This window comes from Barbus barbus (assembly GCF_936440315.1).
Source record: "Barbus barbus genome assembly, chromosome: 45".
Lineage (NCBI taxonomy): Eukaryota > Metazoa > Chordata > Actinopteri > Cypriniformes > Cyprinidae > Barbus > Barbus barbus.
In genome coordinates, this window is record NC_136723.1 from 12,304,459 (window position 1) to 12,321,666 (window position 17,208).

The 17,208-nt window shown below is 36.3% G+C and overlaps 2 protein-coding genes across 5 annotated transcripts in view; both read left to right on the forward strand.

Annotated features, from left to right (window-relative positions):
- LOC306864330 (T-complex protein 1 subunit theta) overlaps nt 1-17,208 on the forward strand; it is a 163,546-nt gene that overhangs the window by 81,022 nt on the left and 65,316 nt on the right. The window lies entirely within an intron of this gene.
- Nucleotides 1-17,208, forward strand: part of LOC306864328 (glutamate receptor ionotropic, kainate 1-like) — a gene marked incomplete at both ends in the record, with an annotated part of 56,825 nt that overhangs the window by 11,026 nt on the left and 28,591 nt on the right. For all 4 annotated transcript variants that reach the window (XM_079408285.1, XM_079408286.1, XM_079408287.1 and 1 more), the window contains 6 exons: nt 3,454-3,621; nt 4,215-4,472; nt 8,789-8,970; nt 9,254-9,307; nt 10,719-10,892; nt 11,622-11,765. In XM_079408285.1, coding sequence (XP_079264411.1) covers nt 3,454-3,621; nt 4,215-4,472; nt 8,789-8,970; nt 9,254-9,307; nt 10,719-10,892; nt 11,622-11,765 — 980 coding nt within the window. The remainder of the gene's footprint in view (nt 1-3,453; nt 3,622-4,214; nt 4,473-8,788; nt 8,971-9,253; nt 9,308-10,718; nt 10,893-11,621; nt 11,766-17,208) is intronic.

Consider the following 17,208-nt stretch of genomic DNA (forward strand, 5'->3'; position numbering starts at 1 on the left):
GACACATTGTTATCAACTCTCCTTCATGTTAGTGCATCTTCCTCATCTAGAAAAGCTTCAGGCTTCATTCTCATCTCCAGCCTCCCAATGCAACCCAGTCTGACCGTCTCCCTCCATATGAAAGCAATCAGTTTTTCACAGACAAAATCTCCTCTCCTTTCTCCCTGTGTGGAGCGCTCGGTCCACGCTCTCCCAGAGGGACTATATCTGAACATCAGACGGTGTTATCCACAGCAGGACTTTCTGGCTTGGCTTTAAGCCCTGCTCATTCCAATTCAGCTTTCAAAAAGCCAAAACAAGCCACTGAGACCGGGTTTCACAGAAGCTTGTATCTACACTCTGATGAGCTTCATCTCACACACATTAACATTTCCATTTAATTATTCTTATCTTCATTCACAGTCTTTTCATTAAAGAGCCAATCTGTCACTTTCCCTGTTGGAGGTTGGCTGTTTATTGGCGAGTTAATGGGCCATTATTTCCTGCTGAGACCTGTTTGTTGGCCGCCTGTGAATAGAGTCTGATTTTAGGTGGATGTCCTCCTGACAGATCTCTCAGTTTTGCATTGTATTCGTATGATGTTTAGTTCTAGTATCTGTAGCGTTACAAGTAATATGACATAACAATGTGTGTGGTACCAGATGCTCATGCATAATTCTGGAGATATACTCCACTGAAAGTCTTGGCCACTTACTCCAGACATTTACATCATATTGACTTTGCACCCGACTGACTTAAATTGGTTCTTGATTGGCATATTCTGGTGTTTTGGCCATGATCATGTGCTGATTCAGGTGTGAACGGTTTGTTTTGATCTTCATGATTGTCTGATTTGCATGTGATCATTGAGAAGAGATGATGTTGATTAACCTTGTGCGGTTTTGAGAATCAGCTTCACTGTCAGCAAGGGAAGTGATTTAAAAATGGCATGTTAAAGGTTAAACACGGTGTTGGCCAATTAGTCTGAATTTCTTAAGCGGGTAATCTGCATGATTTGCCATTTCAGATTTTCTAAATGTTATGGGATCGCTAAATAACCTGCAGAAACCTGTAAGTGAATGACATCATATATTGGTATTGGCATTTAGATGCATCATATCATAAACAGCCATTGTAATCTGCTGTATGTTTTTCTTATGAATTATTAAGATTTATAAAATGTTGGTTTAATTTCTTACATGATCGTTAGCAATAGACAAGCCACTGTCTTTTCTGTTCTTAATAATAAATGGCAACATTAACAAAAACTCTCACTGCTTTTATAACTTTATTAATCCTCTACAGTTAGATACAGAAAAAAACTTTGAGCACTCTTTGTTCTTTTGCTTGTAATGTTCTTCATTTTATTACAGACCGTTTACTGACAAGTGTTTAAATACTCAAAAGCCACCTGACTTTTTGAATGGCGTCCATCACTGGGCTGTTATTTAATAAAGAGCAGCAAGACCTCTGACTCTGCCTGTTGTTGCAATCCTAAATTGTCAACTTGTGTCAAGCGTCAGTGTGGTCTGGACAGGGAAAAAATATTTAACAGAATATGAACTTTGTCAACTGTTTGACAGACGATACCATTCATGAACAGTGATCATCAAAGAGTAACTTTTAGAAAAGTAATTTATTCTTCACTTGTGTCTTAGGATCTTTGTATCATATAAAAATAGTCAAGATTTGTTTTAGATGATTGTAGAGAGGACAACAATGTCATATGTCAAATAGATGTGTGCATTTACCTGTTTTAGCCAGCTTGTTCATTTCTTGTTGGGATGTGCATGAATGGAGCATTTCTGGCAAAGTTATTTATTTATTTATTTAATGGTTATTACAGATGGTTTTAAATATATTTTACAAAAGCTAGATTTTGGGGTTTCAGCTATGTTTGTAATTGCTTTTAAATTAGTGTGGAACTGAAATATATAAATTTCCAGGTCACCATTTTTAATTTTATTTGTATGATTACCTAGACACTGTTTTAAAGCTGGATTCTGCTTTTTTTTAAAAATGCATTAACTTGGAATTGATTTGTATTTAGCATTCACTTGGCACTATTGTTTAACTTCTTTTGAATTAGTGTGGAGCTGGAATTTATCCATTACCTGGACAATAATTTTATGTTTAATTTGTATATTTAGCTAGGCACTGTTTTTAAATATATTTTAAATAATATCAAAAGCTGTATTTATCTTTTTTCAGTTTGCCTTAGAATTAGCTTGACACCAGTGCTTTGAATTGAATTTTAATGAGATTTATGCATTACTAGGACACTGATTTGAACTTTATTAATTCATTAGCTTCATACTGGTTTTTAAATGTGTTTTACTTTAAAGCTGCAATCCGTAACTTTTTTTGGTCAAAAATGATCCGAAATCAATATTTGAGCAAGTACATAACCAGCCAGTGTTCAAAACTATCACCTTACTTTAGCCCGATTCACAGCGGTTAGCTTATAATAATGTTTTCTGATTTGAGTGGTACGGGTAGGTTTTCACAGGAAATTCGAGCATGGCACTGCGTCATGACGTCACGTCTGTAAACATAAAGAAGTTGTCCCGGCTACTAGACTATATCACATGTGAGGTTCCTGTAGGTGGAGGATCGTTTATAGCCTTTTCTCACAGCAGCTAGAATAATTAAATGCATCATTTTGATGGCCGATTGTAATCCAGAAAGTATTATGTGTTTATGAAACACATGTGAATGAAATTAAATTATATTCCAGTTTCAAATGTGCTTCTGATTACAGATAGCCTGGGATTACACAAGATTTGTATTTTAAAGAAAACCAGTTCGAAGGGAGCATAATTTGCTTTTTAGGTTAAAATAATTTCTTAATATGAAATTTGAATGGTATGACAATTAGATTAGACTGTACAGAAATTGAAATCTACACGCTAATACACACTATACTCATAGTCACGCAATGCTGATGTTGTTAACATTAATAATTTGATAAAGTATAACAATAATAATAATTTTCACGGTTTGATGTGATATGAGCTAACCGATCGTTAGATTTAATCACCATTGGTAACGCGATTTATGGTAATGCTTTTTTTCCTCAGTTGGGCAGAGCAAATGTAGCAAACTTGTTACTTGTTCAGATGGCAATGTACGGTGAAAATTCTTATTTGGGTCATATATTCCAAGACGTAGGCTAGAATCTGTGATTGTGAATTACAGTAAACATCCATACCAGTGCTATGACAGACAGCAACACATTCATCTCAAAACATTATATTCATCCGCTCTGGAGCATTGCCAGAGGACATCCCACGCAGGGAAGATAATTTCACAAGTAACTGCAATTCCAGGTTTTCAAACAGAGATGGAGACAAAGAGGCAAAACTTACGGACTGCAGCTTTAAGCACGTGTTTAGACATCTACTGTACTTGCTGACTTGAAAGAACAGTTTTACTTGTTGCTTAACACAGTTTTTGTCTTTATTTTTATTGAAGGGGGCATCTTTGAGACGCGGGAGAATGAACCAGTCAGCATGGATGAACTCGCCTTTAAATTTGCAGTTACAAGTATCAACCGAAACAGAACCTTGATGCCAAACACCACATTGACCTACGATATCCAGAGAGTAAACCTCTTTGACAGCTTTGAAGCCTGCAGAAGGGGTATGACTCTTTATTTATATTTTGTATTTATTTTACAATTTTATTTTATAAAAACTGCCTAAATTGTGACAAAGGTGAATATACTTAATGTACTCATTTATAACATTTTCTTGGTTTGAAGTTATTTATTAAACATAAATCTTTTATATTATTATTTGAATATTAGTTCAGTGTTATGTCATAGTTATTTTAAATTATTAAATACCGTTGAAAAGGTCAAATCCTCTAATGTTGGACAATCCAAAATAAACATTTTAAGGGGAGGATGTAAAATTAGCTACCCTTTTTTTTTTTTACTTTTACGCAATTTTATGTTCAGAACTATTTTATTCAACATATCTATTGGGTATCACAACAAAAACATTATTTGTACCTCTAATGAACTTATACACCAAAAATTTCAATGGAAAATACCATTATAATCTAATGTAATGAAAACTTAGCAGAACTAACAAGGCTAGACTATTGCTTTTATTATGTGCACACTTTGTTCTATGCTTTTTTCTTCTCTTTTTTTCATACCACCACATATTTTTTCATGTCACATGTTTTTCTTCTTCGTCTGTTCTTTCTCTCCATTTTTCATCTCTCAGTATGTGACCAGCTGGCCCTGGGGGTCGCTGCGGTCTTTGGCCCCTCTCACAGCTCCTCGGTCAGTGCCGTCCAATCCATTTGCAATGCCCTAGAGGTGCCGCACATTCAGACGCGCTGGAAACACCCGTCTGTGGACAATAAGGACAATTTTTACATTAACCTCTACCCTGAGTACACCTCCATAAGCAGGGCTATCCTGGACATTGTCATTTTCTACAAATGGAAGTCTGTTACTGTGGTTTACGAGGACAGCACAGGTGAGTGACTGTTATGGTTTGGAAAAGGGTGGCAGTTTTTAAAAAAGGATTTTTGAAGGGCAGCTCAATGTGCTTTTTTGAGGTTTTGTTGAGAGGCTTTTTGAAGTGGGATCTTCACACCTTTGAGCTTTAAAATGGGACACTGCAGGCCACAACATTTATACCGAAATCCTCTTTTCTGCTGGAAAGAGTAACTGATGTCCACATATATTTACATTCTATTATATTTGAAACAAGTGGGAATTCAAACAGAATTCAACAGTTACTCCAGCATTGCTTATGGCATCTTATGTTTTGGATGCTGGTTCTCAAACATGGGCTTGTTGGACATGCTGGTCAATTTTTGTTGGTAAACAGCATAGACCAATATTAAACCAGTATAAACCGGTTTGGATATGCATGGTGGTCTAAGCTAGTGTTTTCAGTGGGGATCCCCTCATGCATTTTATATATTTTTGTTGGCAACTTGCATTTTGTGTTCTGGCAATGTTTGATATAGGACAGTTCTGTAACTGGTATGCTAGCAGTAAATTTATAGACGAGACATTGCACACAGTCAGCCCGTGAATGTGTAAATGTTGGTTTTACTTAATTAGGAGGGCGCTGTCACTCACAGCATTTACATTCGATTTCTTTGCATTAAATCCCTGCTTTGAAATGCACAGTGGTGAAAACGTTCAGATGCGGCATTGGCAAGTTTAATGTGATTTCAGGTGGCAAGCGTTCATTTGTTTTTCTAGGTCAGTTTGGTTTAACTCACACTTGACCTTATGAGTTTATTTCCTTTTGACAGCTTCATTTCAATATTATATTTAATTTTCTATATATTCTGACTTTGTGACCTTTTCTAAACCAAAATGGTTTTGAAAACAGTCAAATATTGACTGAATATTGAACATCTTCTCTCTCGTTGTTTTTACAGCCGTAAACAGGCATGGCTCATATTCAAGAAATGTTGTGAGTGTGACAGTTATTCCGATTATTAATTATTATTTATTCTCTCAACGAGATATTAAAATATGACAATTTCTCACACTCTATCAGAAGAATCAAACAATAGCTGTATGTATAAATCACCTGCATTTGAATAAATTGTGTCTGGTCAGTATTGTGCATAATTCATTAGTGTGCATTATTCTAAAGAAAAAAAATTGTTATCAGATCTGTCATCAAATTGTAATAACTTTCTCTGCTTCTGAGATGACTTCTTTTTTATGTAATTAGCGGAATGCAGAGGGGGATAAAATAATATTAACCAATACAATATCATCGTATATGATCCACAAATTTAAGTTAGACATTGCATTGTGTCCAACTAGACAATCTGTTAAATTTTGTGAAGGCTGTTTTATGATTGAAAATTTGGCCTGTGTCACATCCTTATCCAACTCCCCCTTTCCTATCAATTAAAAAAAAGCAGCAAAAAGACAACACAATATATCAAAATAATCATATTATATGCAAATTCGGCATTATGCTGTAGTTCACTAACACACTTCAAGAGATTCCCTGATGGCAGCAAACTCATTTGGAGAGCAAATCAAATGCAGACAAACAAATCTAGTGTTTAATAACACATAAAAACAAATATCCGCAAGGCAAAACAAATGGAAAATTGCCCTGCGAATACTTCTGTTTCTACAGCTTAAAAAGAGCATGGTAACACTGTAGCCAATGTCTCTGCAGAAATTGCTTGAAACAGATAAAATTCGTGTCAGATTGACCAGTTTCAAAATTATTAGTGTGTCTGATTCATAGCCAGTGACTTGGATCGAAATCATTAGGGGAGCTCAGGGAACAGATGCCAGCGCAAATTTACCCTAGTATTTACACATCACACCGTCTCTGCTGTAGTGTGATTTGTCTTGATTTCCTGTGAGCCATCTCTTTGAAAACACAAATTACACACTATTTTCGGTGTGTTTACGTCGAGAAATCTCATACTTTGATAGCATGATTTATGATCTTATCATTGCATGGAAGTACGTCATTAAATGGCCAAGACTAAATCAAGGCAAATAACTGTAGCCTAGGACTAAAAGTGGTTTCATAACTCTTTTTTTCTGAGCATCAAAGCAGTTTTGTTACTTTTGGTTGTATTATTGGGCTTTATTATGACCGACATATTTCTTTATGCGTGTCATTTACATTGAACGTGTGTAGTAGCTCAGCCTTTATAAGAAATTCATGTCCCTAATATTGTCCCTAACTACTTTTATTGAATTTCCCTTTGATCTTGCATAGGACATTTTCTTCAAAATATTAAATTCTGTAATCCAATTTCGATCCCTTTGAGTTTTGGTAGAGATTAATATTTTTATGGCTAGTTTAAGAATGTACCAAACAGCCAGGGTGTTAATACAAAGCCATGATGATTTAATGACAAATTATTAAATTGATCAATTAAATCAGGTATCTTAGATGTTCTGATCAGATCCTGCACCAGGAAACCATTTACCTTTATGTGCATGTTCAATATAATCATACTGTATGACCTAGAAGTGTGGTTTATAACACAATAAAATTTTGAGAATATAAAGTGAATAACATAGAATAATAATAAAAAAAGAAAAAAGGAAACAGGAGCAATGAAGAAGCTTTTGATTTCAGCCTTGTGACTCCCAGGGGCCCCTACATGTACTGGAGCCCAATAAAAAGTAATTGATGGTCCCATATCAGAGTCTCATCCTATAAGCACATGCAGGAATCCCGAATCTGAGCTTGTTTGATTATTAATGTCCTAAAGTAATTGATGAGTTCATAAGGAGGTAATTTGAGTCTGAATCGATGTTCATTCAAAAAGTAATCATGTTTTAACGCACAAACATTACACTTGATCAAATGATCTGCAAGATAGTCTGTAGCAGTGTTGTTATTGTTAAATAAAGTAAAACTAATAACTGAAGTAAAGCTGAAATAAAATAAAATATAAATAATAGATGAAGAACTTGAACTTGAAGCAGTGGGAGCTGGGCAGATAGCTCAAACCAATTATTGGTGTACATTTTACAAGACAATTCCATTTCTACTTCAAAATTTCACATTTGATTTAATATGTTACTTGCATTTTCTGAGTGCAAATTGTTTCTAAATTTTTTCAATATAAAATTACTCAAACTAAAAACGAAACTACAATTACAGCTAATTAAAAATATTTAAAAGTGAAAAAAAAATGTCAAAAGCACATAACTATTACAAAAATGGCAAATTTTTAATATAATTAAAAAATTAAAACTGTATATATAAAAATAAATGCTATTTAAAAATATTAATAAATATAATAGTATATAAATAAAAAAGGTATACTTATATATTAAGTATACAAAAATAACACTCCTCTTAGAACTCTCAAAGTGATCAAATCAAAGTTTAAACAGTCAAAAACTAGTACAAAAGAGAGTGGGTGCATATAATATGGAACAGCTGCAGTTTCTGTACTGTGCAGATGTCATTAAATGTGGCTTATAGTTGAGATTGTGTGTTTATGGAGGTCACTGCATCATGCTGCCTTGTGGACGTTTGTACCCCAGAGACCTGTGGACTTTTGATCCAGCCTAGGCAAAACCATTATGCTTTCACCACGTTACATTTTAAAAGGATATATTTCTGGATTTCTCTAGCTTTTAGATGGGCAGTCGTGGCCTAATGGATAGAGAGTTGGACTTGTAACCTGAAAGTTGTGGGTTTGAGTCTCAGGTCCGGCAGGGATTGTAGGTGGGGGAGTGAATTACCAACACTCTCTGCACCCTCAATACCACGACTGAGGTGAGACCTTTGAGCAAGGCACCGAACCCCCAACTGCTCCCCGGGCGCCGCAGCATTGGCTGCCCACTGCTCTGGGTGTATGTTCACTACTGTGTGTACACTTGGATGGGTTAAATGCAGAGCACAAATTCCGAGTATGGGTCACCATGCTTGGCCACACACCTCTTCCCTTCCCTTTACTATTATTCTCAAATCTGTTGAAACAATAAGAAAGCTGTAGAGCAGTATGCAGTTATACTTTAGTGAAAGTATCGTATTATCTAACTGACTCACAGTCATTTTCATCCCTTTCCCAGGTCTGTTCAGCCTTTAGATAACATTTTGACCTGCCACAATTTAATGCATCACTTTTTGCCACTATAACCTGAGTGTTTTGATTAAAGAGAAGCATGTATCAATGGAATAGATGAGTCCCAATTTACCATCCCCGTAAACATCTGCTATCACGCTGGGGAAATCAAAAGTGTAATTACTGCAGCTCGTGATGAGTTCGTGTTTCTCTTCCATTGCCCCCACCCTTCGATCATTCTTTTGTGTTCTCTTGTTTCAAGGATTGATGCGTATGCAGGAACTGATCAAAGCTCCATCCAAAAACAACCTGAAGATTCGTATCCGCCAACTGGCGTCTGGAGGAGGCGACAGTCGCCCTCTGCTGAAGGAGATGAAGAAAGAAAAAGAGTTTTACATCATCTTCGACTGCTCCTACCAAGTAGCTGCCGAGCTTCTCAAACAGGTACGGCACTATTTCTGTAGATTCTGAACTTTCATTGAACTCGTAAAGTACATCACACAGATTGAAATGGATTGAAAATGAGAGTGAAGTGCTCTTGCATGCTGTGGTGCAGCAGGATTTCAGAGCTCTGCTTTAAAGCAGAAAGATGTAATACAGTTTGTGCCATGCTGCTTTCATTCCTTAATACTACTGAAACTCTCTTATTTCACACTCAGCCAGTTGTTACTTTCTTTTTCTTTCGAGTCCTTCACAGAAAATGTTTTGTTATGTTTCTCCCCCACAGCTGATGTCGATGGGTATGATGACGGAGTACTACCATTTCTTCTTCACTACTTTGGTGAGTCTGAAAAGCAGACAGCTTCCTATTAATAAAAGCGCATTTCATAATATTAGATGATGAACAGGGTGAGTGATTTTCTGCTGTTTTTTATAATTGTTGCTTGTCAGACTGTATGATTCGACCATATTGACATTTTGAGACATGAAACCCTTATGCACCCTGGGGGACATCAACTGTCTTTCATGTCAGACTGTAGAGCTGTTCATCCTAATGTATGTTTGACAGTGTTCACAGGGCTTTAAATATCATAGGCCGCGTCATATTCTGACATTCTCACTGACACATGAAATTGTGAAATTATACGACACAATCCAAAGCTTTTGTTGGAAAAGGTTTAAACCAAAAAAACAAAAAAAAAGCAATTAAGATTGTCTTGTGGCTGAACAAATGAGGGAATTGTGCAAATTTCAGAACTGATTTCAAATTAATTTGAAATTCAGTAGCAAACAGAATGCAGCTTGAATTTAAATTCAGTAAAGTAGAATGAAACTAACTAAGATTCAGAGCAACTTTGCAATAAGTCTAATTTTTAACTATAGAAAAAGAAAGGTTCGTTAAGACAAACTTTGAATTATGCCATGATAACCTTATCAGAAAATTACAAGAGGTTAAAAAAGTCTTGGAATTTGAATGATTTAAAAGCATAACAGGTAAGCAGAGATACTACTGTTAAAAAATAATACTTTTATTCATCAAGGACCCATTAAATTGACCCGAAGTGACTTTTTACATTGTTATAAAATATTTGTATTTAAAATAAATGTTCAATTTATAAAAGAGTACTGAAAACAAATCACAGTTTCACAAAAATATTAAGCAGCACAATTATTTACAACATTGATAATACAAGAAATTATTCATGAACGCCAAATCAGCATATTAGAACAATTGTTGAAGGATCATGTAACAGCGAAGACTGTAGTAATGACTGCTAAAATTGAGCTTTGCCATCACAGGGATAAATTACATTTTAACATATATTAATATCAAAAACATGAAAAAGCTTTGCCGACCTCAAACTTTTCTATAGTAGATTTATTAGAAATGTCACCTACCTGTATAGAATTTTGTACTATGCGTAGAGTATGCAAATTTATAGAACATGGACACTTTATTTCCTAAAATGCATTACCTGATGAATTTAGTCATTCAGTAAATTCTACTTTCTGTAATTGAAAGTCCAGTTCAACTTCCTGTGCATTGTGGCCAGTTTGATTAAAGATTCCAACATATGAATTGAAATGGACCCAATTGTTGCATTTTTGTACAACTGTGATTTGTGTTCTTCTAACAAGGGCTTAGGGCTCCTTTTCAGCAATGGAAAAACATGGCATGAAGAGTCTATATCTTGTGCAAAGTTTGCACAGCTCTTAAGGCTAAATATGGACAAACTCTCATTGCATTGCAGGATATGTTTGCTTTGGATCTTGAGCCGTACCGCTATAGCGGAGTCAACATGACAGCCTTCCGCCTCCTGAATCTAGATGATCCATACGTGGCGTCCGTGATCCAGAAGTGGTCCATGGAGCGCCAGCTGGCACCACCCAAACCTGAGAGTGGACTGATGAGCGGCATTATGACTGTGAGGATCAGTCTGCTCTCAAATATTTCTGTTCACATCTAGTTAGTTTTTTTAAACTGAAGTGACATCCTTTAATTTTCAGGATGGATTCTAAGAGTCACAAAATTAGAAAATAAAAGTGTGTTATAAACAGTATTTGATCCGCTTCTGTAAGATATTGCATGAACAGGACAATTTGGAGTCACATCTGTTACGGTTGTCGATTGCAGATGTTACTGTGTGAACACACATTAAAATGAGCCAATCGCACTTCTCAAAATCCTCCTTTAAATATAGACCAGAACTAAAACAGGAGCCTAACTTCTCCCTTTAAGCCCTTCCTTCACCGTTAGAATAACTGGGATTAAGTCTCACCGATGTTGACTAATCTACCCATCCTCCAGAAGGCAGTGTAGATACTGCTAGCACACTCAGTCTCATTAGGCATGCATGAAGGGCTTAAAGCAGGAAGCATCGGGAGATTTATTCAAATCTATTTTTACCATCAAGGTCACATTTTAGCCCTGAATAACACCCAAAGAAACATAAGGTGCGTGCAGCAGGGGGCGGGGGAGGGGCTCTCTTACTGTGATCAGATGGAAAGGATATTAAACTTAAATACCGTTACGTAACATCCAGTATTGTGCAAATGGTGAAGGAAAAACACCTTCTGCCAGTATATTAATGCATAATGAAGTTTGATTATATTTAGAGCATGTTTTGTATGTAAATTCTTCTCTCCTTCCACAGACCGAGGCTGCGCTCATGTATGACGCCGTGTTCATGGTTGCTGTTGCATCTCAGCGGGCCACACAGATGACAGTGAGCTCCCTGCAGTGCCACAGACACAAGCCCTGGAGGTACGGCCCGCGCTTCATGAACTTGTTTAAAGAGGTGAGAATATTGTACTTTATGTAGCACAACACATTCCACAGATTTGAAGTGTAAACTTACATTTGATTCTAAGAAAAAAATTGTAGACACTTTACTTGTAAAACACATCATCTCCAACTTGACAAGTTTACTGTTTTCAGTGAATTACATTTAATTCAATTTGAGGGATACTCAACCCAAAAATTAAAAAAAGAAAATTTTAAGTATGACAGAATTGTTTTTTGGGTGGACTGTCTGTCAGACTATGTTTCCCTGTGTCTTGTGTTTCCACGTGCTCCCTGTGTTTCCCTATGCCCTTATTTGGACTTCCTATTCCTTTCCTCTTTTAGAGTCATTATTAGTTCATTTGTCCCCAGCCCTGTGTTTTAATTTCTCCTCACCTTTTTCTGTTCTTCCTCGTTTGATTTCCTAGTGTTCTTAAGCCCTGTGTCTCCCTGTCTCCGATGTCTGGTATTGTTTGTCTTACCCCCGAGTTCCACGTTCTGTGTGTTGGCTTCAATAAAGAAGGATTATAGAACGTTCTCCTTGTCTTCTTGCTCCTTGCTCCCCGAGCAGTGTGACACTGTCATAATTGTAAACTTGAAATGGTAACACTAGCTTAGGGACCAATTCTCACTATTAACTAGCATGCATATTGGCTGTTTATAAGTTAAAAAAAGCACATATTAATGCCTTATTCAGAATCACCATATTTTAGATCCCTTACTCCTACCTCATACATGCATTTAACAACTACCTTACTATTAATAAACAGCAAATTAGGAGTTTATTGATGAGAAATGTCATAGTTAATACAACCCGAATTCCGGAAATGTTGGGATGCTTTTTTTAAATTTGAATAAAATGAAAACTAAAAGACTTTCAAATCACATGAGCCAATATTTTATTCACAATAGAACATAGAGAACATAACAAAATAACTCTCTTAAACAGATAAATTTTACACTTTTATCCACTACATTACAGGTCTGTAACACGATTAGCCATAAAACGGATGTCTTAGAAAGGCAGAGTCTCTCAGAAGTAAAGATGAGCAGAGGCTCTCCAATCTGTGAAAGAGTGCGTAAAAAGATTGTGGAATACTTTAAAAACAACGTTCCTCAATGTCAAATTGCAAAGGCTTTGCAAATCTCATCATCTAGAGTGCATAACATCATTAAAAGATTCAGAGAAACTGGAGAAATCTCTGTGCATAAGGGACAAGGCCGAGGACCTTTGTTGGATGCCCTTGGTCTTTGCATCACTCATCGGCATGATTCTGTCATTGACATTACTAAATGGGCCCAGGAAGACTTCCAGAAACCACTGTTGGTAAACACAATCCGCCGTGTCATCTGCAGATGCCAACTAAAGCTGTATCATGCTAAAAGAAGCCATATGTGAACCTGGTCATGTCCTGTGGGCTAAGGCTTATTTAAAATGGACTGTTTCACAGTGAAAAAGTGTTCCATGGTCAGACGAGTCCAAATTTGACATTCTTGTTAGAAATCACTGACGCCATGTCTTCCAGCCTAAAGACGAGGGAGAACTTCCAGCATGTTATCAGCATTCAGTTCAAAAGCTGGTATGGCGGTGCATAATTGCATACGGTATTGGCAGCTTGCATGTTTTCGAAGGCACTATGAATGCTAAAAGGTATATAAAGGTTTTAGAGCAACATATGCTCTCCTCCAGATGACGTGTATTTCAGCAGGACAATGCAAAACCACATACTACAGCTATTAAAACAGTGTGGCTTTGTAGTAGAAGAGTCCAGGTGCTGAATTGGCCTGCCTGCAGTCCAGATCTTTCACCTATAGAGAATATTTGGCGCATCATTAAAGGAAAAATATGTCAAAGAGGACCATGAACTCTTCAGCAGCTGGAAACCAATATCAGGCAAGAATGGAACCAAATTCCAACACCAAAACTCTAGAAACTCATAACCTCGATGCCCAGACATCTTCAAACTGTTTTGAAAAGAAGAGATGCTACACCATGGTAAACATGCCCCTGTCCCAACTATTTTAGACCTGTAGCAGGCATCAAATTTGAAATGAGCTCATTTTGTGCATAAAATTATAAAATGTCTTAGTTTAAACATTTGTTATCTATGTTATATTGTGAAAACAATATTGGCTCATGTGATTGGAAATTCTTTAAGTTTTCATTTTATTCAAATTTAAAAAAACGTCCCAACATTTCCGGAATTTGAGTTGTAGTTAATAGTGAGAATTGGACCTTAAAATAAAGTGTGACCCTTGAAACAATTCACTACAAGCCATTTAAACTATAATAGTTTTCTTACTGCTAAAAATTATATTCTGCAGGTGAATGTGTACAATGCTGTTGAAAAGTTTGGGGTCAGGAAGATGTTTCATGAGCAGCAAATCATGCAGGATCATGTGACACTAAAGACTTGAGTAGTGATGCTGAAAATTCAGCTTTCCAATCACAGGAATAAATTACATTATAAACTTATTCATAAAAAACTGTTATATTAAATTATAATGAACTTTCACAATATTACTGTTTTAGTGTATTTTTGATCAAATAATGCAGCCTTGGTGAGACTTTTGATGTATTGTGTATGTATATAAATTGCAGCAGTGCGTGATTCGTCATATCATTAACAAGATGTATGCTTATCGATGAATGAATCAAATCTCAGAATGCCGGAAATTTTTGTTACATCATATTTCTTGTATCAACCATAAAAACAAACCATACAGAGCAGTGCAAATAGTGTCTTGCAGGAGACAAATCACTTGAGCTCCAGTGTCTTCAATCCTGTTGGTAGACTGCATTACATAAAATTACATAAATGCAAATTACTTAAACCTTTCGTCACATCAGTTGACACATACAGTTCACATTGTATCCGCAACAGTTGTAGTAACTTGTGTCGAAAATTAGGTAGTTTGATAGATCTCCTGTATGATGTGAATCATGCTGTATGTGTGAATGATGCTTGACACGTTGTGGAATATTTATCAGACAGCTTTTTTTTAACTCTTTTAGACTTTACACAACGTTTTTCTGATTTTTGACCCGTAGGTTACATAAAAATGTATTTGTAGATGAAAACATGTTTTTCAGGGCAGAGGTGCCTGAAAATGGATACTGGTACCTCAGCGTTTTGATCTTTTTTAAGTCCCAGATCATGCTGGATGCTCTCACCGCCTTTGAACCGAGAGGTCATAAAAGTCCTCCTTCATGTCTGAGTGTGGGGTGTGTGTCCCTCCACTCGAGAACTCTAAAAAATCAATGCCTGTGATAACACAAAATGGCTGTCGAGGGGAATGAAAGTTTGTTCTAAATAGGCTTTTCAGTAACATTTTTAGATATGCTTTCAGTTCCACTTGCATAGCATCTCAGCAGTCAGAGTGTTAATGGCTTTAGAAATGGAAAAGGCTTTATGGTAGATTTTTTTTTTTTTTTTTAAATAAATAAATAGTGCAGTAAAGAGAGGGCGGCCCAGCATGGCTCAGCACTGCAGAGGTTGAATTTATTTCCCTGCATGCTTGAGTTTGCCATATGGGTTTGAACTAGGAACCCTTAGTCCTTGATACTCAGTTTGCACCTTAATCACAAAGCACCACAGAACTTAAAGCTGCTGTTAGCTGTTGTTTTTTTTATTACCTATGCTACTACTTGACAGATATCACTGAAAAAGGTTTCATGAGGAATTATACTTGTCTCTATGACAGCCCTAGACTCTGTAAACAACAGGGAAGGCCTGTCAAAAAAAATTTGCACCAGGCCAACTGCCAGTCATTTCACATATTTGGATTTGCTGATGTCTGGTTTGCTGACATGTCTTTGAAGGGTTTTTGGAGAGATGAATGGTTTCAATTATGGAAAGAAAATCTAATTCTGTGGCGCAAGTTAACAATGTGGCTAACATTGCATACAACAATGTTAAAGCTGAAGCTTGTCATTTCTCTACCATTAGCATCACCAAATGAAATTGTAAACATAATAGTAGTGGATGGGCTTTTGTGTTTTGCTTCTCTGATTGATCATGAATCATGGGTAATTTTCATTGCCTGCATTGCAGAATCATTGTAGTTTTTCACCAGGAATTCCGCTATCCAACGCAAGTTTTATTTAAAAAAAAACTTAACAGCCTTGTAGCTCACATTTTTAAAATGTCTATCTTTAAAAGTTATCTTTCAAAATCAGTTCCCCTATGGAGAAAATTAATGGGATTTTTACTTTCAGAACCCAAATGTTACACACTATTAGCGTCACCAAATGAAATTGTAAACATAATGACTGTTTCAAACAGGTTTCTTGGAACATTTTGGCCATTTTCCACTGAACAAAAAATTCACAAACTCTATTGGTTAAGCCAATGTTGAGCCAATGTTGCTATTTTGGGCTGCTCAAATACACAGAGCTATGTTTTGAAAATTCCTGAGCTACAGTGTTTACGCTTTAAAAGGAAATGAACCTTTAAAAGGCTTTAAATCACATGTTAAACTGGGAAAGCAGAAAGTATTGAGCATCTGAAAAATGTCGCACTTCGTGTATAAGTGTCTAGTTAGGCTTGTTTTGAGTTGAGCAAGTGTAGAGTTAGTTTTCTATACATGCCAACACTAAGATGAACACTAATGAGTCCAGATGCTACATTTTAACGACCCATAAACTCTGTAATACAACCCCATTAAAGCCATAAAACACTGTGTTGTAAGAGGCCTCTCTACAGACACTGAGCTAGGAACACACTTAATGTGCGAAATGTTGTAGGGTACAAAAACACATCCTTCTGTGAACTGCATATGTGCTGCGGCCATTGAAATTCTTCACTTTAACTACAGCAGCAGCAATGCTGGAGTGTTTTAAATCGATTGCCAGGACAAATAAAATCCCTCTTCATTTCATTTACTCTTTTTCTTGCTTGTCTTGTCCATTTAAGTCATTTTTACTCACTTTAGTGTACTGTAATGTGAATTTCGGTGTGACTAATCAAATGTGACAGAAGGCTGAACAGCTTTAAATGTAGTATTTGTTTATGTTGACCCGTTGGGCAGGAGATGTTGATCAGTGCAGTTTTGCTTATGGGGTCTGCCTTTTATAAGGAAAAAGCTACAGAATGTATTACATGAAATATAATTTCAAATAATGGAGCTGCTGTACTGTAGCAGAAAAAAATAAAAATGTTTTTACAATCCATTTAAGGAGCATTGGTTATATTCCACTGCATATGATTCTGATGAAACGATACTGCATTAAAGACCCACAGCTCTAGTCACACGTGTAAGGGAGGTTTTAACTATATTTATCCCTGCTTGCGGCCAAATTGTAGGGTTGAAGTGAAAATTAGTATAATTTTTGGCACTAAAAATGTTTGTGATCCACATATTAGGGTCACCACCCTCTGCTTCTCAAAACCAACAAGGGAAATATGTGTTGTCATTATCATAATATACACACAAGATCATTTTTGCTTTTAGAAAGA